A 27,048-nucleotide genomic window follows, 5' to 3' on the forward strand; every position below is an offset into this window, starting at 1 on the left:
TTAAAATATATGGTTAAAACAGGGAGGAAACTTTCAAGCCGCCCATCTGTAATTTTCGATAACTTAATTCAGGTCCCGCATGTGGGGGATATCCTCCTAGGTCCTAGAAGCTAAACCGTGAAGTAAACAGAGACTACAGCTCCCAGGAGACATTGCGTCCACACCCTCTGCGCACGCTCGACCTCGGAGACTGCAGAAGGCAAGGAGCCCGAGGGGGCGTGGCTTGGGCCTGAGCTGCGAGCTGTGGGCGGGGCTACAGGCGGGGCCATGGGGGGGGCGGCGCTGCCGGCGCGGCCCGGAACACGCTAGTGGAGCGGAAGATGGCGGCGGCAGCGGTGGCTGCCGCCGGGACCCCACTTGGGCTGAGGCGGAGGAGCCGCCGGCTCTGACCTCGCTCTGGCTCCGGTCCGCGCAGTGGAGCGTGTGCGAGGCCCCGCGCGTCGGGCAGGGGCGGCGGCGGCGATTGTGCGCCGCCCTGAGGAGCGCCCCGGCGGCGGCGCTGCTGCGGCTGAGGAGAGAGCCGGCTCCGGGCCTCCGCGTCCTCCTGCTCCCCGGGCCCCCCGCCTCCTCGGGGGGGCGGCGGCGGCAATGTTCTCGGTCCTCTCGTACGGGCGGCTGGTGGCCCGCGCCGTTCTCGGCGGCCTCTCGCAGACCGACCCCAGGGCCGGTGGCGGCGGCGGCGGTGACTACGGGCTGGTGACGGCCGGCTGCGGCTTCGGCAAAGACTTCCGTAAGGGCCTTCTCAAGAAGGGCGCGTGCTACGGGGACGACGCGTGCTTCGTGGCCCGGCACCGTTCGGCAGACGTGCTCGGTGAGTCCCCGGCCTGGGTCCCCCGCCCCAGCCCCGGATCCGCCTCCTGGTGACTCCCCTGGTTGGGGCTTCCCCAGTTCTTCCCCCAGTTCCTCCGGGCGGTGAGAGGAGCCCGAGAGCCAGTAGTAGCTGTAGGGAGGGAGCACTTACTATGTGCCAGGCGCCGTGCCAAGCGCTCCAAGGTGCGTTTTCCGTTGAAACAACCCCCATTTTAGAGATGAGGAAACTGAGCCGCAGAGCGGTCTAGCTCTGTGCTCAAGGTCACACAGCCTGACAATGTGACCAGTTTGTCCGAGTCCAAAACCGCACTGTTAGTCACTTGCCTTGCCAGTCCCGACGACCTCGTCCCTTCCCCCGAGACACCTGCAGACTCCTAACCTCGCTCTTGTTCCCTCCCCGCCTCCTCCCTCTGCGTGCCCCGGAGATCTCTGATTCTTCGCGTGCTCCTGACACCACAGCCTGGTCACAGGCTGCGGGATCCAGAGCGGACTGACCGTAGTGAGCCCCAGACAGCCCAGCCGCATTCTTTCGCCGCCTCGATGGTGACCAGATCTCCATCCTTTTCGGAGTCTCGCAGGCGGTGGCGCTGGCCTGGTGAAAAAACCCTCGCAGTGCATTCTCCCAAACTGCTCTTGCCCACTTGAGGTCACTTGGGGTGGAAGAGAGTCTCCTTGACCCAAAATAGAATGGTTGAACCTTCTTCAAACTGCAGCGAAGAAAGCCTTGAGAATTGGTGAAAGCATTTTCAGGCCACAGGTGCTTCCAAAGGCCTATTCCAGTAACACCTTTGGGGCTGAGAGACTAGCGTAAGAGCTTATAGAAAAGACTAAATATAATTCACAAGCAATCAGAAAGTTTACCGTAATGTACCTCTTTGGAGATAATGTGTATGCCATAGAATCATATGCCATTAAATCTCCTTTAATGAGTAAAGCACTTCCTTTGAAATTGAAGGACATGCTGTCATTGAACTTGGGTTCAAATGTCACTTTGGTTTCACTTCTCAGGTGAGGTAGAGTTTTTGACTACTTTAAATTTCATATGCTGAGGCACAGTTTGGCATTGGAACAAATGGTCCTGTAACTTTTTATGACAATAATTATTTTTTAATTTGATCTCAGAATAACTGCCTATTATCTTTGTTTCTACTACATGTAGTGTTTGTGAACATGGTTACTGGAAAGGTTGTTCTCAGTTTAATTTATGAATAACCCCATTACCTGTGTTGAAAAAATCATTTAGTGTTTAGGCAACACTCTTACTACACTTGATCTTAGCCAAAAGGCCAAGAAGTGATTTTAGGCAACACTCTTGATGTTAACTTTAAGAGGGTCCGGGAGGATTTGGTAGTTGAAGGAACTTGTAGACAGAAATCCTACAAATTCACTTTGAAGTCAGCTTGACCCTGACTCAGTATCTTTTTTAAAGGGCTATCAGTAGCTGTCTTTTCCCATTACATTTAGAAGCTTCATTTAATGAGCTTCTGATCTGTGCTGCTTTTTCAAATTGGAGTCAGTGCAACAGGATAGGTGATAATGAGCCACTAACGTTCCCCCTTACAAATCTGCGTGCTGGCTTTTGTGAAAGGTTTGCAATTTGATTAATGATTTGGGGACATTTTAATGAGTCAAGTCCCTATGCTTAAGCTTGATTTAAAAATTTTTGAAGGCGGGGCGCCTGGGTGGCACAGCGGTTAAGCGCCTGCCTTCGGCTCAGGGCGTGATCTCGGCGTTATGGGATCGAGCCCCACATCAGGCTCTTCAGCTATGAGCCTGCTTCTTCTCTCCCACTCCCCCTGCTTGTGTTCCCTCTCTCGCTGGCTGTCTCTCTCTCTGTCAAATAAATAAATAAAATCTTTAAAAAAAAAATAAAAGTTCCCCCTTACAAATCTGCGTGCTGGCTTTTGGGAAAGGTTTGCAATTTGATTAATGATTTGGGGACATTTTAATGAGTCAAGTCCCTATGCTTAAGCTTGATTTAAAAATTTTTGAAGGCGGGGCGCCTGGGTGGCACAGCGGTTAAGCGCCTGCCTTCGGCTCAGGGCGTGATCTCGGCGTTATGGGATCGAGCCCCACATCAGGCTCTTCAGCTATGAGCCTGCTTCTTCTCTCCCACTCCCCCTGCTTGTGTTCCCTCTCTCGCTGGCTGTCTCTATCTCTGTCAAATAAATAAATAAAATCTTTAAAAAAAAAAATAAAAGTTCCCCCTTACAAATCTGCGTGCTGGCTTTTGGGAAAGGTTTGCAATTTGATTAATGATTTGGGGACATTTTAATGAGTCAAGTCCCTATGCTTAAGCTTGATTTAAAAATTTTTGAAGGCGGGGCGCCTGGGTGGCACAGTGGTTAAGCGTCTACCTTCGGCTCAGGGCGTGATCCTGGCGTTATGGGATCGAGCCCCACATCAGGCTCCTCCGCTATGAGCCTGCTTCTTCCTCTCCCACTCCCCCTGCTTATGTTCCCTCTCTCGCTGGCTGTCTCTATCTCTGTCAAATAAATAAATAAAATCTTTAAAAAATAAAAAAAAAAATAAAAATTTTTGAAGGCTACCTTCTTAATGAAGTGGGGTATTTATAAGGATATGGGGCATTTTGGTCAAATCCATTTTGAAAAAAGTATAAACCTACCATCTTGGCAGAAACCCTGCCAGATTTGGTGCTCAGCTTTGCCAGCCTGGCTCTGTGATATGTGGTTTTGGGCAAGAGCCTCTCAGCTAATTTTCCTCATCTAGACAGAGGATGAAGGGAGTGGACTACCTGTCCTTAGGGACTTCTGACCATCAGATCATTTTTTCTTTTTGTTTTGAAAAAACCTCATCCTTTGTTATTTTGCATCTCAAGTAACAGCCATTACTTCCTATCGTATTCACATGGGTACCTTCAGTATATTTCTCCTGTTTTATATATGGCGCTAAACCAGTGGTTCTTTTCTTTCCTTGGTTCATGGCCTCAGGACTTCTGACTGCCCAAGGGCTCTCTCCCTGGAAAAATGTGCATGAAGACAAAATTTTTCATAGACATTCAGGCACTTCACTGACCTCACGAAGTCCATCTGTGTACCAGTTAAAGGTCCATCCACAGGGACTAGATTAAGAACCACAGCTCTGTAACCCCTCCAAAGGGAATGCTGCCAGGCATAACCATACAGGTGTTGCTTATGTGACCTAGGGGTGGTCTTTGGCCATATTTGACAAAGAGCCGTTTTGAAAGAGAAGGAATAAGAATGTGTGTGTGTTTGGTGTACAAATCAGGGTAGACAGGTTCTCTAGGACTGTCCTATTTGGAGGAGCTCTTCCAGAAAGCCATCTTGGGGGCCACCTCAAACAACTTCTGAGTGGGCCTCATTTGATCTTTGGCTTCCACAAACCAGTTTGTGTGATGGTGACTTCTATTTTATTGACACTATCCCATCACAGGCAGGTCTGATTATTTCTTGCTGTGAAAGAGGTGAGGCATCTCAGCAGGTCCTTAGTAATGCTTTTTCTCTGGAAGTTGGAATTGTAAACTGAAAAGCATTAAAGGACTATGTTGAATAATGTTATGTTGAAACTCAATGCTTTGAACCTTCTAGTTCTACAGATAATTCATTTTCTTTGGGTTGACACTGTGTTGCTAAATATATATACAACTCCCTGTGCTCATCTACAACTCCTTGACTCTTTGGAATAAAAGCTGTTTATTTCTTTTTGTATTAGAGAAAACTGTTTTATTTCTTTAATTTAGAATTGAGCTGTTCTGTTAGTATGCAGTGACTAAAAGTACTTGGTGCTTTACAGCATTTTTGTGGAGTCCCCACTGGATTTCTTTTAGGAAAAACCAACTATGGTGGGTGTGGTGAGACATAGGAACCACTCCTATCCCCTGGAAAATTGGCAAAGGTGCTTTCTCTTTATTAGGTCCAACAGGAGTAAACCAATACCAGCAGGAGCTATGTACACTTTTTTCTTCTTCATTGTGGCTAATCCTGAGTTCTCTCATTACTCTATATGGCATGGATGTCTAAGTACACAAAAATATGAGAGCTGCCTAGTGTGTAATTGCTAGGCCTCCCACAGCTCTAAGCTGCTTAACAATAGAATCAAAGACTGTGAGAGTTTTAAGACTTAGAAACCTTGGCGTCCAGTGAGAAAATGGAGGCCTACAGAGGGTCAAGTGATTTCGCTAATGTTATTCCACTAGTTAATGGCAGAACTAGGACAAGCACCAAGACTGCCCATTACAATCCACTTTCCGTTGCATCACTAGTTAAGTTTTCTTGATAACACGGGTGAATTCAAAACCAGCCTCTTCAAGTACTGTTTGTCCTTATAATGCTTTTCCTGCTTAAGGGTGTGTATGTGAATATTTACAACTTCTGTATTCACACTATGACTCATAACTAAAATGCAACAAAAGCTCTGCATACTAAACCACAGTTTACTGAAACCACTTCTTTGAGAAATGGCAGCATGATCTATCCCATGTAAAATCTGACCTCTCAATAGAGTTGAAAAGTAATTCTTATAAAACTGCCAGATGTTTATTGAAGCTTGATTTAACTTAAAACCTTAAAGAGAAATGAAAATTTCATATTCTAGCCTTTGGGTATGATTTTGTTTGTGGCCAGGATTTTTGAAGTGTTTTTCTGAGTAATGAAATCTTAAAAGTAGTTGTCTTAAGGTATAAGGATTATGTGAACAATATAAGGATCAAAAGTATATTTAGGAAGTAAATAGATTAAGTAGAATTTTTTGTTTTCCAACAGTCTTGATAATTTTAATGTATTTGGTAGAACCTCGGTATCTGAGGGGCACCTGGGTAGCGCAGTCGTTAGGCATCTGCCTTCGGCTCAGGGCGTGATTCCGGCGCTCCGGGATCGAGTCCCACATCGGGCTCCTCCGCTGGGAGCCTGCTTCTTCCTCTCCCACTCCCCCTGCTTGTGTTCTCTCTCTCGCTGGCTGTCTATCTCTGTCAAATAAATAAAAAAATAAAAAATCTTAAAAAAAAAAAAGAACCTCGGTATCTGAAAGTGAGTTATCCTTTTAATAACAAAGTAGTCACATTTTGAGAGGGTGCATGTGTTTAGCATGTTTAGCCTTTGAAGAAGTCATCTTTGGAATTTCCCTCAGTAGATTTTAAGCTGTGTCAGGAAACTAGTCTCATTATTATATAGTCATAATTTTCTGAAAGTCAGATTTTAGCCTGATCTACCTCTTGACAGCAGACATGACCCTGGTTGAATTTTTAAAAATCGAGATATAGAATTCATCTGTCATAACATTTACCTTTTATTTTTTTTTATTTATTTATTTTTTTTAAGATTTTTTTTTTTAATTATTTATTTATTCGACAGAGATAGAGACAGCCAGCGAGAGAGGGAACACAAGCAGGGGGAGTGAGAGAGGAGGAAGCAGGCTCATAGCGGAAGAGCCTGATGTGGGGCTCGATCCCGTAACGCCGGGATCATGCCCTGAGCCGAAGGCAGACGCCCAACCGCTGTGCCACCCAGGCGCCCCAACATTTACCTTTTAAAGTAAAAAAAAAAAAAAAAAAAAAAAAATTTGGTGGCATTTAGTACATCCACAGGGTTGTGCAACCACCACCACTGACTAGTTCCAGAGCATATTCATCACCACAAAAGAAACCCCTATGCATTAGCATTCAACCCCTGCAAAAAAGTATATACTGACTATAGATTTGCCTGTTTTTGGACATTTCATATAAATGGAATCATACAAACTGCAGCCTTTTGTATCTGGCTTTTTTCACTTAGTATATTTTAAGGTCCACCCACATTGTAGTTTGTATCAGTGCTTTTTTCCTTTTTAGGGCCGAATAATATTCCATTGTATGGATATACCATATTTTGTTTATCCATTCATCTATTAATGGACATTGGGTTGTTTCCACTTTTTAGCTTTTGTGAATAGTGCTGCTGTGACACATCCATGTACAGGCTTTTGTGTGAACATATATTTTTCATTCCCTTGGGTATATATCTAAAAATGGAATTGTTGGGTTTTATTATAACTATAACTTTATGAGGAATAGTTTTTTATATAATTATTTTTATATACTTATAATTATTTTATCCAAGTAAAAATATTTTTTAAAAGGCAACAATCAAATGTAAGTTCTAAGATTAATCAGTACTTTATTTATTTTTACTTTTTAAAGATTTTATTTATTTATTTGTCAGAAAACAAGAGAGCGAGCAAGCGAGCACAAGCAAGGGGAGCGGTGGGCAGAGTGAGAAGCAGGCTCCCTGCTGAGCAAGGAGCCGTGTGCTTGACTTGATCCCAGAACCCTGGGTTCATGACTGGAGCCGAAGGCAGATGCTTAACTGACTGAGCCATCCAGGTCCCTAGTCAGTACTTTAACTATGCCTGATTTCATAATCTACATGCTTTCAAGAGAAAATTGTGGAATATTAAGGAAATGGAGAGTTGTGGGTTCAGTAAAAGAGCTTTCTAGGACTCATAGAAACAGCCAGGCTTAAGAAGCCGCTGACCAAAAAAAAAAGAATGAGAAAAAAGCCACAGATTTGACTAGTTGCTGTCTGACTTTTCTGAGTGTTCTGTCTTGTGTAATAAATAAGATTACAAGGTTGATGGATAGAGGAATTTTGTCGTTTTTTAAACTCTTGCTCCCTGATATTTTTCTCATTTTGCTCTACAGATATATTGTACTTTTCATAAGGTTCTTATAAGGCACATTATTTTTAAGTCATTTCCTCATTTGTTATACTGTCAGAACTACTTTTCCTTTGTTCAGTCTTTAGAGATTCACAAGCTTAGATTTAAACTTTCCTAACTTTCACCTTCTCTCAATGTGTTAATCTTTTTAAAGGATTTTGGATGAATCTTTTTTATAGAGCAAGTAACTGAATTTTGAAAGCTTGACTGTTTATACTTTTTCAAAAATACATCTTTGTTAAAAGGTTTTAAATTGTAGCAGAAGGTAAGATGCATGTGTTAGTTGGTTGTGGTGGGGTTTTTTGGGGGGGAAGGGGCTGGATCAGAGGAGACTGTTCCCTGAACTTTAGCACTGCTTTATGAAACTGGGCAACTTGAATAGTTGCAACAGTATCCAAATGGAGTTTGTACTCATGTGTGACTCAAGAAGCACTATACCCAGGCCACAGTATTTGACTTACAGCCATGTCCTTTGAGTAAACGCTTATGTCAAGTTCAAGCTAAGTGTCAAATGCATTTTATGTAGATTCCCCATGCCTTTTAGAGAGGGCTTACATGAGCCTTTAGGTTCAGAATTTCCAGGAAGATACTTTAGAAAAGTAAGTTAACAGTTATTTCCTTCCTGAAGAAATTTGACTTTTCAAACAAGAAGTTCTAGTTAGTTGAAAACAGTGTGCCTTGTGAGTTTGCCTTTCAAAATTAGTTTTAACTTTTGGTCTCATTTTAAGAAGTGGTGGCCTGGATCCTAATTTTTGTCAGTACTAATAAAATTTAGTGATCTGTCTTGTTTGGGAGTTGTCAGATATTTTAAATATATAATAGTTTATCTCCTTGGGAGCTAAAATCATTTGTTTCCTATTATTAAACAATACACACAATTTATAGAATTGCATCATAAATCAAGACTTTTTGCAAAAGCTGACTCACTGCAGAGAGCATTGGGCTGTAACACATACTTAATCATTTAAACTTGATTTGGCAAGTAGCATAGCTCTTTCAGTTTAAAATTTTGAGGAAAAAAAGATGCTCAGTTCTTTTGAATAAGATCCCAAATAAGATTTTGGGTGAATTAAGGGGTGGGGGTACAAAGCTTTTCCTTAAAGAGTCAAAGTACTTCACTCTATTTTTCCTAAGCATTTATTCAGTATCTTTATCTTGACACAAAATATGATTCATCTTATTAGTGCTTTATATATAGTGATTTAGATGTAACAGTGTGTTTTACGTTAATCTTTCAACTATGAATAGCCACTCTCATCTCCACTTAATCTGCATCTGTTTCCTTATCTATAAAGTTGACTCATCAATAAGGTCAACAGTACAGCTAGCATCAGAGCTGGGACTTGGACCTAAGTTTCCTGCTTCTGTGTCTAATGCTTTTAAATAAATGCTTTTGTTTCGTGCTTATAAAAATAACACATGTTCAGAAAAGCACAATATAAAACACCTGTAACTCATAACTGAGCTATAGTCAGTGTGGTTTCCTCCAGCTTTTGTGTATATACAATTGTATGTATACATACTATTAAGTAAAATTGAGTTAATATATATATATCCTCCTTTGTAATGTTATTTTTATGTGATGTGAACTGCGTGTATTTCCATGCGTAACTGCATCATATTTTTCTGCACATATAGCCCATAATTTAATAACCAGTCCTCTATTTTTAGTTAGATTATTTCCAGTTTTCTTTTTTTTTAAGATTTTAGTTTAAGTCTTACTTATTTATATCTACACCCAACGTGGAGCTCACACTCACAACCCCAAGATCAAGAATCTCATGCTTTACTGGCTGAGCCAGCCAGGTGCCCCAATTTCCAGTTTTCTGTTTTGAGTAACTATTAGAGTGAATGAGTATCTCTGCATCTGAACAGTTCCTTAGAATAAATTCCTTGAAGAGTTCTTGAGTGAAAGGCTATGAACATTTGCAAGGCCTCTGATATGAATATTAGCATGGGTGCCTCCAGAAAGGTTATGCTAATTTATATGTATCCAATTGTTATGAAATTACTCTCATCAATAAGCTTATTGTTATCTTGAGTCTGTCACATTTAATAATTTATAAATTTACTAGGTTCTTAAATAGTTATTTTTGTGGTGAATAAGTTTGGTGAATAGTTCTAGAATTGATTTGATTGTTGGTATGAATCCCACGGACTACAAAATGACTGCAAAAACTTTGCCAGAGACTACAAAAGTGACTTACTACAAAGAGTGCTTTCTCATGAAAGACCCAGTATTATTTTGACTCAGGCCAATTCCAACACATTTTTGTACCGATTTTTCTTTTACTCATTAACAGACTATTTTGAAAAGAAAGGGAATTTCTTTGTGTGTGTGTATGTATGCTGCTTTGACTGTACATTTTGATCTTTCAAGAATGCTATCATCCAGGAAGTTTTTTTGACTTATCAGAATTAGTCTATGCTGTCATTTGATGTAGATGAAAAAGATTAGCTGTGCTCAATGAAACAAAAAGTGCTTCTGTTTTCACATCAATGTTTGGATAGCAGTTTGGGATAAGAAAATAGATGTGAGCTATTTGCATAAGAGCTAGAAAACTGTTCATGGCCTCTAAGTTAACCACTAATTGGTAATATGGTCATCAATGTTTCTATGAAATGAAGTGTAAACAAGGATGTCTTATGCATACATTTTTAAAAAAGATTTCATTTATTTGACAGAGCACAAGCAGGGAGAGTGGCAGGCAGAGGAAGAGGGGAGCCTGATGTGGAGCTTGATCCCAGGACCCTGGAGGTCCCTGGGATCATGACCTGAGCTGAAGGCAGATGCTTAACCGACTAAGCCACCCCGGAGCCCCTGCATACATTGTTTTTAAGAATTCACTTCTCTTGGTTCTTGAGCAGCAACTTGGATCTTATCATTGCTTTTCTTGTTCATATACGATAAATTCACTGAACAGTCAATGGTCTTTGGATAACAAAGTGTGTTTTGTGAATATGTTCCGCATACACATATTTATTTACAGATCATCTGAATTCAGTGAATTAATACTAATCCATAACTATCTTTTATTCTTTTATCAGAATTTCAAATTGAAAAATGGCTGGACTTTGTGTTAGTTAGGCTTAGTTTAATTAGACTTTTGTTAGTTGGGCTTAAAGAAGAAGCATATTCTCCAACATTTTAGGTGGTTAAAACCAAAGTAAAAGGACATGGGGCAGTTATTTTTACTCTCTGAATCATTATTGAAACTTCTCTGAAAACATACATGAAAACATGTAATAAGGAGAAAGGAAAATTTGGGAAGGCTAAAATGGAGCCTTTGCTTCAACTAGTTCATGTAATAATTGTAATGTTGTATGTGAAAAATAAAGTATAGCTGTATATTAAGCTTTATTTTATAGTTTCTAAAACAGGTTCCCTTTTCTTGCAGTAAGACTTAGAATCCCAGAATCTTAGATCTTAGAAAAAGGAACTCTTGAGAGAATTTGTCCTCCTGACCCTTATTTCACAGATGAGAAAACTAAAGCTAAGAGAAGTGATTTGGCCAGTGTCCTACAACCAGTTAGTGGCAAAGTAAGCTGGGAGTGGTGTTATCCCCTGACTTCTTTTCAGGGTTCTTTCCATCAAACTTTCTTACAACGGTCTGTGAGAGGAGCATCTTGTAGCTAGCGTCACAACATCTTGTGCAACTCTAGGATGAAATCTTGGGTTCATTCTCTTTTTGGAATTCTCAGATGAAAGTTTGTACACCAGAGTGTTGGTATTCTAACTTTTCAGTACAGTCAACTGAATTCATTGTTTACTGGTTGTTTCCCAATCCCCGACAGGTGCTGTGAAGAAGACAAAGAACAAGAGAGACTTCAGCTCTGAAGTCTGGCAGGGAGGGCCACAGGAACAGTATAAAGAATACACACAAATGAGGTGTTGTGGAATCAAGGAGTCAGGTCTTGATAGATGAGTTTTTCAGTAATTGAGGCAAGTGAGAAGAATGGTAAATCTCTCCAGATTGTGGGATCAGCAGACACAGAAGATTCTTCAAACTATGGCAGTTTTGTGGCAAGAGAGTAGTTTGGGCTGGCCGAGCGGGGTTGGGAGGGTGGTTGAGAATTGTTAGGAAACAGGTTGAAACCAAACTGTTGAAGGTCACAATGGTCATGTAAATAACTGGGTTTCATTTTTTGCTTTTTTTGTTAGGAAGCTATAGAAGATGTTTCTTGCCTTTGTTTTGCGTTTGGTTTGGTGGTTTTTGAAGAGGCACCACATTCAAATGGTATAAAATTCAAAAGGTGTTCTAAGTTTAAAAGGGTGCTGAGTGAAAAGTCTCTTTCACTCTAGTCCTCTAGCTGCAAAGTTCCTCTCCCAGAATGAACTAATGTTATCAGTTTCTTGTGTATCCTTCCAGAGGATTTTTTTTTAAGATTGTGTTTATTTATTTGACAGAGCACAGGCAGGGGGAGCAGCAGGCAGAGGGAGAAAGAGAAGCAGGCTCCCTGCTGAGCAGAGAGCCTGATATGGGGCTTGATCCCAGGACCCCAGGGTCATGACTTCAGCTGAAGGCAGACATTTAACCAACTGAGACGCTCACATGCCCCCCCAGACAATGTTTTTACATATACAAGTAGAAAGTTGTATATACGTGGAAGATATTTGACCAGAAGAGTAACATGGACATAGCAATCTTAGAAAAAGCAAAAAAGAAAGAAAAGAAAATGATACAGAGTGTAATGGGAAGATAGGAAAGCAAAAGACCAGTTAAGAAGCTTCTGAAATAGTCTGAGCTAGAAAAGGCTTTAACTAGGGCAGTTCAAAGTAGTCAGGCTTCAGAAACATTGCAGACATAGAATCAATAGGACGTAGTGATAATTGGACGAAGAGGATGAAGGAGAAAAGAGATATTGAAGTTGATGTTGAGGTTTTGCATCTGGAAGCCTCCTAAAGTTTCTGGCCTGCAAGTGTGGGTTGGTTGGGCTGCCATTAATCAAGTTAGGATATACAAGAGAAGGATCACATTTGGGAATGGAAAACAGGATTTCTTGGTGGGAGAGGCGCTTCAGAGGTGGAATCATCTGGCTCCTGAAATAGTGAGTGCTTCAGTCCAGTTGGCCTTTACTGAGTTCTGAGTGTTCCAGCAGTGATTCTCCTTAGAATCACCTGTGCAGTTTGGTTTTCATACTTTACTTAGGAGGCCCAGGACAAACTGACTCAGGAGGTGGGGCTTGGGTAATCTCAATGTGCAGCAAGAATTGAGAACTTTTGTGCCAGGTACTAGGCCAGCACCCAGAGATGAAAGAGATGGTTGGTTAGCAATGTGAAAGAGACTCGGCCCTGAAGGGGAGTCACAGTATAGAGAGGAAGAAAGGAGATAGGAAAGTTGTGATAGAGGTGCTGCAATTATTATAATTACCTAAGGAAATGGTTTAGGCCAATTTATGTATCACTAGTGTTATAAGATTTTCCATTTAAAATAAGGAATATCTAAGTCTGAACCCTGGCACATAGTAGGCAGCAGGCACTTAAGAGATATTTGTTAAATAAGGTTATTTCAGAGTCACTTCTGGAAAAAGAGAACTGATTTCTTCAAAGTGTAGGTGGATCTATTTTTCCTTATGTATTTTTTAGAGATATAAGTTTGTTTCTTAGTTACTGTTAAATGTTTAATGAGATATTGAATGGTAGTGGATGTGTGATGGGAAAAGCTGAATGGATCAACTCATCTCATACATTATCTGTGAGTAGGAATTGTCTTTTGGTTGTGACCACAGAACAGTGTTTGTAGACTACAAACACTAATCAAAGATTGTTTTTTCTGGTTGCTACAGACTAGACTGTTCTATATGCTGTTATTTAGTCTTTCTTAAAGAGAGGCATAACTGTTTTATTGCATGTTGACTGGGAGCTGAGCATTGTGGCAAGTACTCTTTAACACATTATCCCCGTTCTCACATCAGCCCTGTGATATCCATTATTATACCCATTTACAGGTGAAAATACTAAGGCTCAGAGAGCTACCCAAGGGCACTCTTGCTACACTTAACTCTAGTCCTGGACCTGCAGTTTGAACCCAGATCTGACTCCAAAGCCTATGCTCTTGGCTAGTGTGTACACACTGCTTTTCAAGTCAAATGATCTTTTAAAACTTTGTTTTTACTGAAGTGATCTTTACTGAGTCTGAATAGTACTTTGATATTAGCTATTCATAGGCTAACAGTTGAGCAAAGCCCCTTCATTAAAGCAAATAAAGGCCTCAGTTGAACTAGTTCGGTGGGCCACAGGGACTTGGGTGGCTTCAGGCCAGCCCTTTCCTTCTGGGGCCGCCTTTATGCTGCAGTGCATTGTTTGGGCTGATTGCTGGTCAGAGGTTCCTGGCAGGAATGTAATAGACATTTATTTACCTGGAGGTCAGGTTTCTCTGCTGTTAGAGCTCTAAGCTTACCTTTATTACTGCGCTTTATCCATATTAGTCAGAATCTTAAGGAAATGCCCAAATTGCTTTGCTCTATCCTCAACCTCCTCCCTATGACTCACGTTCTCATCCTTCAAGGCTCATATCAGGCACTTCTTTTCTCCATGAATACTTTTCCTGATTCCTTTAGCTAGATGTAATCTGATCTTCTTGCTTTAGTTTTTATTGGTGCATATTTATTTTGTTAGAGCCATTTATCATAAACCTCTCCAAACCCCTCTCCCCTGCCATAGTCACTACTACTTGATTTTAAGCTCCGTGGGCAGGAAATCTTTTATTATATGTAAATCCCTTTAGCTGCTTTTCACTACAGTGTCATGTATATAGAAAAGGTTCAATAAACTGTATTGAATAACTTTAATATTGAGTGTAAGTGTAAAATATAGCTCTGACTGGATTTATATAGTTTTTGTAATCCCTCCCATAATATATATACTCATTATTGGAAAATATGGAAAATTAAAAGTAGAAAAAACAATTACTGGTCCTACCACCCAAAGATCATTACTTAATTAAACAGCATGTAGGAAAAAATATAATTATTGTTTAGAAATTAAGGGACAGTTCTCTACTTGGCAGGCTTATTCAGAGGAATTATGTTCTCAAAAAGAGTGTTTGTGCCAGGGCTACATGTAACTCTTGACCTCTCCCAGAGGGTGGTATTTCAGTAAAGGCCAGCTCTTATTTTTATAGAGGGGTGAGAAAACCAAGGAGGTAAATAGTAACCTCTTTGGGGTTAGGTCAAGGATATATAGGTAAATTTGTCATAAATATTAGGTTAACCTTTAAGACCAGAATTCTAGATCTAATCTTATAAATTATAAATAGAAGGAAAAATTCTCCCTTAGCCTAAAGGGCCAGTACAGGTAGGCACACATCAGATAGCTAGACTTTAATTGCTGTTATTTTCTTACTAAAACATTAAGTTGTTGGGTGTTATATAATATTTTCTAATATCTAGAAACTAACAGGAGTCTCAGCTTTAATAGAAGTCCTTAATTCTGTAACACACTAAGGGCCCTGCCCATACTGTCCATAGTTCACAATAAGTGTGAGCCTGTGATTTGCCTGTTACTTTCTTCTGTTCAGAAAGCATTGCTAACAGCATTTAGCATTTGGGGAAGATACTGTTGCAGCTCAGAAAGGAGTGAAGTGACCTTTTCTGTGACTTCACCTTCAACTCTTCAGTTTGTGTGGTGAGAAGGTAGTGATTCCTACCCAAGTCTATAAGATAGCCAAGGTCCCCAGGCCACATTGAGCCAAATGTTCCACATTAAGCGTTTCGTATTTAAACAGAAGAGCTGAAGTTAGAGGAAGAACATTTTATTTTTAAAAGGTTGGCTTTGGGGACACCTGGGTGGCTCAGTTGGTTAAGTGTCTGACTCTTGGTTTTGGTTCAGGTCAAGACCTTGGGGTCATGAGATTGAGCCCCGCATTGGGCTCCGTGCTTAGCACAGAGTCTGCTTGGGATTCCTTACCCCTTCCCTCTCTTCTCCTTTCCCTGCTCATTCTTGCTCACTCTCTCTCTCTATCTCTCAAATAAAATCTTAAAAAAAGAAAAGTTGACTTTTTTTTTTTAAGATTTTATTTATTTATGTGACAGAGAGACAGCCAGTGAGAGAGGGAACACAAGCAGGGGGAGTGGGAGAGGAAGAAGCAGGCTCCCAGCCGAGGAGCCCGATGTGGGACTCGATGCTGGAACGCCAGGATCACGCCCTGAGCCGAAGGCAGACGCTTAACGACTGCGCTACCCAGGCGCCCCAGAAAAGTTGACTTTGAGTTTCTTTGCCTTCACACTATCATTTCCTTAACCTCTTTTCAGCATTTTTCACAGGTTTTTTAAGGCTAAAGCAATTGCCCAGAATAGTCTGGAGTTACCATCTCTAGATAATGAAGTATTCTGGGCAGTAGGTATATGTGTATATATGTGTGTACATTTTAATTTGATTAAGTATGAAGTAACTTTGTGTTCACTAAATAGGAAGAAATAGCTATCTTGTTTGGAATTCTAAAACATAAAATAGACCATTTATTCCTGCGTTGGATCCTTATTTGAGTTTTGCTTATAGGTTCCACTTTCGCACATTACGGGGTTGAACCTTTCTTCCTTTGCATTCTTTCAGCTTCGTTGCCTCAGCTTTTGAGTTAGCTGTTCTGCTTAGAGATCTTGAGTTCTTGACGTAGACTTGGTCTCTGGAGAATCAGAAGAAGCAGGTTTCATTGTGATTAATGCAGAGTGGTTGCTTTGGGGAAACTTTTTGCAAAGGGAATATATCACTTGCTTGTTAAAGCAGGAAGAACATCATAATCTATATAATTTCACCTCTAGAGAACTGAAAGGACTGTTAGTCAAAGCAAATTGTACTTTTCTGAATAACTCAACTGTTGAACTTTTTTTCCCAGTAATCCTGCTTTTTGTTCCCTTTGGGATAATTATTTGCAGATACAACATTTCACAGTCCTGAATCACAGGGGAGTGTTCTTAATGCCCAAATAGTTGAGGCTTCAGCAATGTTGATACAAACATGATCTGTTCTATTTGATAGATATTGAATTTATACCCTGATCTCATTTTTCTTTAGTTATAATGCTTCATGTTGTGATGTCTCTAGACAAATAAGGTTGGCTCTGAGAACACTAGATTATAGTATTTGAAGAAGAACCTCTTCATCTGAAAAGAAGCTGGCTGTAGCACTGCAATGAATACCGCCTAGCCAGGGCCTCATTAGATGAATACTTGCTGCAGAAAGTGTAAAACCAAATATCTTTATCCCTCCTTATTCAACTCTTGTGATCCAGCCAGATTCTTACTCAGTTTCTCTTCTGGAATTTCAGTTCACTATCAAGTACCCATCCTGGTAGATAGGAGATAGGAGATGTTTCACTGATGGAAAAACAATCCCTGTAAAACTGTCTTGCTTCATTAGAGTGTGAGGCTCAATGTAAAATGCCTCAAGATCATCAAAGATGCAAGGAATAAAGCTATTACCTTTGGGTACTATTTAATATTTGAAATTTTGGTAGTCTATTTTTGGATAAAATAAAATTGCCAGGTTTTTTTTTCACTGATACTTATATTAAAATTGAAATTTAGTATTTATACTCTAGGCATCACTATCTTCTGGTAAATGTTTGCTTTGTAACTAATTGCATGTCAGTCTGAAGATGGTTGTAGTAGAAGGGCTTTAGAATGGCAGCCGCATGGCTCATGGTTAATGGAGGAAAATGCTAGAGAGACACAGCTTAGTTCAAAGTCTTTTTCAGGGTGAGCCTTTTGCAGCTACACAGTTAAGGTGACCATAAGTAATTGGAAAGATGGGATTTTTAAGCTTCCACAATTTCAGCTTACCAGATCTTTTTTCCTTCACCTTTTGGCATAGAACAAAGCTATTAAGTAAAATTCTGAGTTTAATGAAAAGCTAAATGATTTTTAAAGTACAGCAAAATTTTGTTTCTGGGTGAGTATAGCTAAAGCAAAACCAAAAATGTGTTAATTAGAAAAGTGAAAACTGGTTGTTACTTTAAAATTTTTCTTTTTATAAAAAGATAGATTTAAATGATGGGAAACACACCAGAATTACCCTTTCTCTTTTTCTTTTAACTCTTCACTTTAGAAAAACAGTCTCTGGGAAACTTAACCAAAATATTATGTGAAAAATTGTAATTATATATTTTTTTGATTATCTCCCACTTCACAAAACTGATATTTCCATGCAAATAGTACAACTAAAGGAATTACCTGTACTCTATAGTCTCTTCTCAGCTTTTTGCTTGGCTATTTCAGATATGTAACCATTATCTTAATCTAATAATGGTTTTAACTGGATTTTTGGGTCAAGGGAAACACTAAAGCTAGACATATGCTGACAGTGTTATTAGTGGAGACATAAGATGATTACAATGAATTAAAGGAAATAGCTTCTATATTCAGTGTAAACTCTCTCTTGGCATTCAAAGCCTTCCCAGTTATTAATTCAGCCTACTTTTCAGCTTCACCTTTTTTCACCTCTAAAAAAATTATATCATTCTGCCAAACTGGATACTTCCTTAAACTTAATCAGCTATCATATCTGTGATTGTCATTTGATGCCTAGAGTAAGATGCAATTCACAAATGAGCTATTTGGCCAGGACTTCTCATTCTTAATAAGATCCCCACTTGAATTTATTACGCTCTGTGCTCTCTCTGAGCATGTCATCCACCGCTAATGGTGTCAATTCCCGATCTTTGTTAAAGATCTGGCTCTGATGGCCTTCCCAGCTGCAGACTCATAGTTCCTGACTTCATACAGAACATTTCCCTAAAAATGCCTCCTGGCACCTAAAACTGCACATACCTCTGAGAAAGAGTTCAATATCTTCTAAAGGCATTTCCACTCCTTTCCCAACTGGGGAATCATCTAATCAGTACTCATTCCTGAAGTCTGGAAATCTTTTGAGATAAAATACATTGATATCAAGTCTAGGTGTCTTTCTGTATTCATTCCTTTTTATTTCCAGTGATTATTTTACTTTTCTCGTTACCTCTAACCTAAAATCTTGCAGCTGATGCTTGACCTCCAACCTCTTCCCAACCCATTCTCTCCCATCACTATCAGGATTATTTTTCTAAAGTAGAGATTGGAGGGGCGCCTGGGTGGCTCAGTTGGTTGAGTGTCGGACTCTTGATTTCTGCTCAAGTCATGATCTCATGACATGGGGCTCTGCTGGGTGGGGAGTCTGCTTGGGGATTCTGTCCCTCTGCCCCTTGCTCCCCCCCCCCCCACACACGATGTCTCTGTCTCCCTCTAAAATAAATAAATAAATCTTTTTAACAATAAAAAAATTAAGAAATAGATTGGATTGTATCACTTCCACCCAGAAACCTTGATGACTTTTTGTCTATAGCAGGTGCTGTCCAGTAGAAATATACTGTAAACTACATATGTAATCTTAAATTTTCTGGTAGCCATATTTAAAAGAGTAAAATGAAATAGATTCAGTTAATTTCAATTAATATATGTATTTAACCCACTATATATAAAATATATCAATCTAGTCAGTATAAAACTATCACTAAAATATTTTACCATTTTTTTGTACTACAATTTTGGAATCCAGTGCGTTATTTTACAGTTTTACATATTTACGTACTTTACATAATTACATACAGCACATCTCAATCCAAACTAGCCACATTTCAAACAGTAGCCACATGTGTCTATTGACTCCCATATCAGACAGCACAGGCCTATAGCATAAAGTTTAAAGTTCTTGGATCACAGGGAGCCTGGGTGGCTCAGTTGGTTAAGTGCCTGACTCTTGATTTTGGTTCAGTTCATGATCCCAGGGCCTGGGATTGAGCCCCAGAGTTGGGCTCACGTGCTCAGCGGGGAGTCTGCTTGAGGATTTCCCTCTCCCTCTGCTCCTCCCTCTTTTCATGCTCTCTTTCTCTAAAATAAGTAAATCTTTTTTTAAAAAAAAATTAAGTTCTTAGATAACAGTTCTTGGCCCTCCACAACTTCAGCTCCTCCTGTCCTACATTTTTCAACTTCTCAGCACTTACCCAAACCCCAGCCACACCTAATTGCCCTCCGTTCTTTTCCTGTTACTACTGTCCCTTGCCTGTGGAAATCTGACTTACCTTCCAGGGCCTAATGTGAATACTGTTTCCTAAGCAGAGGATTGCGCCATTCCCACAGTGCCCCATGAGCATTAACCATTTGCTCTTAACCCCCCTATAGCAGCATTTATGGGAGCTGTTTGTCTAGTTCCTGTGTGAGTGAGTAGTCACTGCACACTAAAAGGTGAGCTGCTCATAGGCAGGATGTGTCTCCCTCAGTTCTCTACTTCCTAGTATTTACTATGGCCTCCATTTGCTCTTAGAGATGTTCTTATTCTTTGCTCTTTCATGTCTTTGGTATATTAAGCAATCTCTCCTTTAACAGTTGTTTTCTTTACCTTTGAAATGTATTCTGAGTGGAATTTCTCTTCATATCTGGATTAATTCCACTGTTTAAAAGGTGTTCTGCCTTTGTGGATGGAAGGTTTTGCTTGTGCATGCGAGGAAATGCTCATTTCCTTGTAGAAATAACTGCCTGATATTAATTAAACTAGGTTTCAAATGTACCTGTGGTAGGTTATTCTGGTTTTAGCCTGATTCTAATCCCAGATATGACTCTTCCTCTTTTATAACTTGTTCTTTGTAAGTAAATTATTTATGTGTACTAAGGCCTTTTTTCCCACAGCTTTATTGAACAATTTGTATGCTTTTTGAATCTCTTTTTTCCCCTAAAGAGATTTCACCAGTGGAGCTTTGCCTGGTATCTTTTTCCCATAGAAAAGCAAACAGGTGCTTGAAAGGTTACACTCTATTCTGGGAGAAATCTGATTAATGTTGAAGGGCTGTGTCAGGTCAGACTCTATAACCTGCTGACAGATTATTTAGTGAGTGCCAGGATCAACTCTCAACGTTATCTCAGATTTTAATGGTTTTCTTGTGAAGGGTATTTGTAGATGAAACCACTTTGTATTTAAAATTAATTGTGGCTCTTAGATCAGAGACTGGTTAAAGAGAAATTCTTTCCTCAAGCAGGCAGTAATTTGAAAAGAATGAATGATTGATTCATCAGATGGAATTGCAAGGATTATAATTGCATTCTATATTTTAACACAAATTGTTGCATTTAAAATAATGATGAGGGCAAGTTGCTTGGCTGGCTCAGTTGGTGGAGCATGTGGCTCTTGGTTGTGAGTTCAAGCCCCACGGTGAGTATAGAAATTACTTAAAAATTAAATCTTCAGGGGCGCCTGGGGGACGCAGTTGTTAAGCATCTGCCTTTGGCTCAGGGCGTGATCCCAGCGTTCTGGGATCAAGCCCCACATCAGGCTTCTCTGCTAGGAGACTGCTTCTTCCTTTCCCACTCCCCCTGTTTGTGTTCCCTCTCTCGCTGGCTGTCTCTCTCTGTCAAATAAATAAATAAATTTTTAAAAAAAAATATTAAATCTTTAAAAAATAAAATAAGTAAAATAATGATGAAATCTTACCCCTAATAAAATTTTTCAAAAGAAGTTCCTATTTAATTATCTTAAATTCTCTTAAGAATTTCCAGATACCCTCGGGGCGCTGGGTGGCTCAGATCGTTAAGCGTCCGCCTTGGACTCAGGTCATGGTCTCTGGGTCTTGGGATTGAGCCCCACATCGGTCTCCCAGCTCGGCGGGGAGTCTACTTCTTCCTCTGCCACTACCCCTGCTTGTGCTCTCTCTCTCTCAAATGAATAAATCTTAAAAAAAAGAGAATTTCCATATATCCTCAAAACTGTTTGAGAAACAGAGAAAAGTAATACTTCTTCCTGGTAGAGTAGACCTCAGTCATCCTTTATACTTCTCTCTCCCCACCACTGCTATACCCCTATCCAGTATACTGGTAAATCCTTCTGTTTCACTGGATCTCAAATCCCTGCATTCTGACAGCACTGCCACCATTTCATGACCAAGCTACTAAGATAGACTCCTGACTCATCCCCTTTTCCTGCTCTTGCTTTCCACACAGCCAGCAGAAGAATCTTTTTTCTTTCTTATTAATTATCATTAGTTCTGTTTAAACTTTGTGTAATGGAAAATTTCAAGTATGTATCAAAGCAGAGAGGTGAGAGTACTTCTTATTCTACTTCAATTATCCATTCATGGCCACTCCTGTTTCATCCATTCCTCCATCACTTCTCCCCCCTATTATTTTGAAATAAATCCCAGACATCATATCATTTTTTAAAAAGATTTATTTATTTTAGAGCGAGAGCGCAAGTGCACAGTGGCGGGGGGCGAGGCGGTGGAGTGTTGCAGAGGGAGAGGGAGAAAAATCTTAAGCAGATTCCATGCTGCACACAGAGCTCCACTCAGGGCCCAGTTTCACGACCCTGAGATGATGACCTGAGCTGAAACCAAGAGCGGGGTGCTTAACCGACTGTGCCACCCAGGCGCCACCAGACATCATATCATTTAATCAACTGATTTGGGACTGCCCCATAGTGAAATTTTGCTTACTGGTTGGTCTCAAAAGTTAGGGAAGTTGCTGCCCCAATACTGATGTTGTTTGTCACCTTCTTTATACTCTCTTCCAATTATGTTTCCTCTCATGTTTTTCAGGACATATTGCATTTCTGTTGAGAAATGCCATCACCAGAAAAGTTTCATGTGTTCATTTCATGTTAAGCCAGTTTTTTTCTGGGATGCGTTATATAGGCACTCTCCTACTTTCGTACCAAACAGGTTCTTTAAAATGTGTGAAAAAAGTTTTTAAAAATAAAATGTGTTGTGAAAGTTGAACGTATGAAAAAGGTAAATATGTATGTGGGGAGGATGTCTAATGCTCAGCAAGCCATAAAAATGATAAAATTCCTAAATATTTTTTGTTATGAAATCAATACATGATCATTATAAAATTGATTTCAAACAATACAGAACAGTATGAGGTAAAAAAGCTATAAAATCTCCCCCATTTGTTCACTGGTCACTTGCAGTCTCTTATTTCCAAAACTATTAATACTTCTTATAGATCCTTCCAGAAAGGTTCATATATAGTTACTTAAATCCTTTATAATGTAATACCTGATCTTTTAGTTCCCTCAGTTTGTTTGAATTTAGTAGACAGAAATTGATTTTAATGTTGAACAATTAGCTTAGTGTTTTGCAAGGGGTTGAATAGGCAATAGTATGATGTAGACTTTTATGTCTTATTGACTTTCTTGAACACTGGTTTCCTCTTGATAAAGGAGTCTTGTGCAAACTCTGAACTCAGCAGCAGCTCTAGGAACCCATGAAAATCTCTATACCATTGCTGTCCAATAGAAATAAAATATGAACCACACATGTCATTTTAAATTTCCTAGTATTTGCATTAGTTAAAAATAGAAGTAGTTGAAATTAATTTTAATCTTTAGCATATTATATCCAATATATTTTTTACCAAGTTTTCAAAATCCAGTGTGTGTTTTATACTTTGAGGACTTCTTAATTTGAATCAATACCATTTCAAAGCCTCAGTAGTCACGTTTGGTTGTGGCTATTGTATTAGACAATGCAGGCTTGTACAGAAAGGATAGTGGTTGTCTCTGAGGGAGGAGGAAAGAGGATGAGGTATGTTGTTAATTTTTTTTCTTTATTTCACAGTTACTGACCAAAATTTGAAGTTGAAGTTTGCTGTGGTTGATATTCTGAATGATTGCCAGCTCTGACTCAGTTGTATAATCACTAGTTTCAGCACATTTTTAAAAAATGTATTTTCATTCTTATAAGATAGAACAAAGATGAATAACATAAATACTTCCATACAAAGATGATAATCCTGCTGAAATTGAACTCTTGGCTAGTACGCAATGCCACCCTGTGGTAGCTCACATATTTAGTCATCAATATATGAAAGATCAGATTCTAAGTAGAAAATGTGGATTAAGAGTACTAGTGTATAATGCATTAAATTTGAGTACTTTTCATTCTGAATTTCAGGGTAAATGTATGTACTAGTATGTAGTAAAATTAACTGTTAAGAGGAGACGGGGATAAGAATTTGAGAAGTCAGTAAATACATCCTTTCAATGTAATTTTTGTTCTGTTTTGCTTTTAGGGGTTGCAGATGGGGTAGGAGGATGGAGAGACTATGGAGTTGATCCATCCCAGTTCTCAGGGACTTTAATGCGGACGTGTGAACGGTTAGTAAAAGAAGGACGGTTTGTCCCAAGTAATCCCATTGGAATCCTCACCACAAGCTACTGTGAGTTGCTGCAAAACAAAGTACCTTTGCTTGGTAAGTAGATATACTATGTTTTCCTCTGTAAAGCAGCTCAGGAGATGGTTAATAACAAAACCAAGAAAATCACTTAGCAGCCCAGCTTTTTTTTTGAAGCTCTTTATTAAGCAGAGTTTGATAGAGAAGATACGAGCTCACCAGAATACATACTACTTCTTAGAAAGAATGTAAATAGATATGGCCACTTTGAAAAACCATTTGGATTTATGGAATAAAGTTAAATGTAAACAGATAGTATGCCCTAGCAATTTCACTTCTAAGTCTATACCTTAGGTTAGAGAAACTCTTAAGCATCTGTGTATTAAGAGATAGGTAAAAGAGGGGCGCCTGGGTGGCACAGCGGTTATGCGTCTGCCTTCGGCTCAGGGTGTGATCCCGGTGTTATGGGATCGAGCCCCACATCAGGCTCCTCTGCTATGAGCCTGCTTCTTCCTCTCCCACTCCCCCTGCTTGTGTTCCCTCTCTCGCTGGCTGTCTCTATCTCTGTCAAATAAATAAATAAAATCTTAAAGAAAAAAAAAAAAAGAGATAGGTAAAAGAATGTTCATAGTAACATTGCTTATAACAGCAGAAAACCGGGAACAACCTGAAAAGTCCATTTATTGTAGAAAAACGCATTTTGAAAAGGAACAACTTGGGGTGCCTTGTGGCTCAGTCAAGTGTTTGTCTTCTGGTCAGGTCATGATCTCAGGGTCCTGGGATTGAGCCCCCCAAGGCGGGCTCCCTGCTCAGTGTGGAATCTGCTTCTCTTTCTCCCTCTGCTCCTCCCCCCCAGCTCGTGTTCTCTCTCTCTCTCTCAAATTTAATACAGAAAGAAAAGGGATAACTTAAAGCTGCATGCAATACTCAGGAACATGTTGTTGAGGGAGAATAGAACATTGCAGAATACCACCTAACAGTCTGATTCCATATTTCAAATTCAAAAACATAAAAAAGTAAAACCATATTGTTCAGAGACTCCAAAATAGGATAAAAGAAGAAAGAAAAGTGAGTGGTTTTATAATTCAGGATAGTGGTTCTCTCCAGGGGAGGAAGAAAGGGAATGGGATCTGGTATGTAAAATTAAGCTGGGAAGTTCAAGTTGCAGATAGACACCCCACACTGCTAGCAGGTAGCTGATTAGTCTGTGAAATAGCGTGGTACAAAATAGATCCCCGTTAATCTTATATTAGAAAACTTCCAAATATCTAGTGTGTGTTTATGTGGTATGCTCATGGAGCATCTTTTGGCCAAACTTCTACATTTGTTCTGAGCAAGCTCTCAGAGGGTGTTATTAAGTTTCTGCTAGTTGCCAGCATCTTTCTGGTTACTAGAAGTAGCCTCCCCCCAAGTCACCATCCATATTAAAAATCAGCCTCTGTTCAGTGTTAATGGAGTTCTCCACATTGTACAATTTTGCCTTCAATTTAAATCTTTTATAAGAAGGGGTTCTTTTTGTCACGGTGCCATCTTTTTTGTGCTGTGACTAATCAGCTTGTTTTCCTTCTAACTGAAGAGAAACCTTGTCTTGAGGTTTCAATATACCGCTTTGTCTTAATCCGCTATTTTGGACATGCAATCTGGAGCTTGCCTGGCACAGTGAAACATCCTAGATTCTATTCTAGCACCTCTCTGTCAACTTGTCCTATGACTTTGGGCAAACTACTTGACCTCTGACCCGCCTTGCTTCATTTGTTAAATGGAGAGATCTTTTTTTGTGAAAAGGAACGACTCAAAGCTTCATGTAACACTCAGAAACATGTTGAGGGAAAGAGGACATTGCAGAATACTATCTAATAGTCTGACATCTAACAAAGAGCCTATACATACTGATTCCAGGTCCCAACTCCTGCATGTTCCCTTGAGTCCTCTGCTGACACCCTCCTATCCATTTACTGTGACTTGGAATAAGCACTTGCAAAACACCTATCCTGATTTTGCAATTTGAAGATTCGTTTTTTTGCTGTTTTTCTTCCTTATCCCTCCTACTTTCCTATTTACCCTCATGTAGTTCAGAATCTTAAAATAAATTTAAGGACATATTAGAAGTTTTCTTAACACTGAATGTTATAATCACTTTTTTTCTCCTAAAGGACATGTTGAAATAATCCTTCATTACTATGTTTGACATGTAGACACTTCTCTCACCTAATCTACACACATACCTCTAAGCTCTTTGTAACTAAATGCAAGCATTTCTTGGCAAAGACGGCCTACTCAGTATTACTGAACCTCAGATATAATTACAAATAATGATAACTTTACAAGACTAGGTAATCCTGGGGCACCTGGTGGCTCAGTCGTTAAGTGTCTGCCTTCAGCTCAGGGCGTGATCCCAGAGTCCTGGGATCGAGCCCCACATCAGGCTCCTCTGCTGGGAGCCTGCTTCTTCCTCTCCCACTCCCCCTGCCTGTGTTCCCTCTCTCGCTGGCTGTCTCTCTCTCTGTCAAAAAAAAAAAAAAAAAAAAAGATTAGGTAATCCTTTTTTTCTTTTTGATCTTTTTTTTAAGATTTTATTTATTTATTTGACAGAGAGACAGGGAAGAGAGGGAACACAAGCAGGGGGAATGGGAAAGGAAGAAGCAGGCTTCCTGCTGATTAGGGAGCCCAATGCAGGGATCCATCCCAGGACTCTGAGCCGAAGGCAGACATTTAACAACTGAGCCACCCAGGCGCCCTAGTCCTTTTTTTTTTTTTTTTTTTTTTTTAATCCAATTGCTAAAAAGTCTATAACACAATTCCAATATAAAGGTCAACTACGTATTTTTTGAGAATTTCTAGCTGCTTTTAGATCTGGGTTGGCATCACAGGCTAATTGTTAATATACATTTCCTCAGAAATTCTTAAGTGGAGTTAAGTCTTATGGAGCCAATGTATCTTAAGAATTTGAGGTGTAGGGGCGCCTGGGTGGCGCAGTCGTTAAGCGTCTGCCTTCGGCTCAGGGCGTGATCCTAGTGTTCTGGGATCAAGCCCCACATCAGGCTCCTCCGCTAGGAGCCTGCTTCTTCCTCTCCCACACCCCCTGCTTGTGTTCCCTCTCTCTCTGGCTCTCTCTGTCAAATAAATAAATAAAATCTTAAAAAAAAAAAAAGAATTTGAGGTGTTGATACTAATACAGTTTGTTCTTTCCTTGCTGCACAGAAGGTTTCATAGTAGTTTACAAAATTAGGGGCCAGTGATTAAAAAAAAAAAAATTCCATTTTAGTGTGAGTGGTTTGCTTGGGTGCCTGTCTTGATTTGTCAGTGGTCTGAACACCTGATGCTCTTGTTCTCAGCACTTCTTTTCTTCTTTTCTTGCTTGTTCCTATGTAAGAATAATGAGCTCTTCTCCCAGTATTAGGCTCTTAGGGCCTGAGCCATGTTCACGCATCA

The 27,048-nt window shown here is 39.9% G+C and overlaps 1 protein-coding gene and 1 pseudogene across 1 annotated transcript in view; one reads left to right on the top strand and one right to left on the bottom strand.

Moving 5' to 3' along the window:
* The first annotated feature begins 284 nt into the window (after window positions 1–284).
* PPTC7 (protein phosphatase targeting COQ7) overlaps window positions 285–27,048 on the top strand; it is a 39,436-nt gene continuing 12,672 nt past the window's right edge. The window contains exons 1-2 of the mRNA XM_045777027.2: window positions 285–811; window positions 23,515–23,694. Coding sequence (XP_045632983.1) covers window positions 589–811; window positions 23,515–23,694 — 403 coding nt within the window. The 5' untranslated portion in view covers window positions 285–588. The remainder of the gene's footprint in view (window positions 812–23,514; window positions 23,695–27,048) is intronic.
* LOC123780554 (U2 spliceosomal RNA) lies at window positions 1,970–2,108 on the bottom strand (annotated as a pseudogene).

Source organism: Ursus americanus, chromosome 30 (assembly GCF_024610735.1).
Source record: "Ursus americanus isolate L20-20 chromosome 30, mUrsAme1.1.p, whole genome shotgun sequence".
Lineage (NCBI taxonomy): Eukaryota > Metazoa > Chordata > Mammalia > Carnivora > Ursidae > Ursus > Ursus americanus.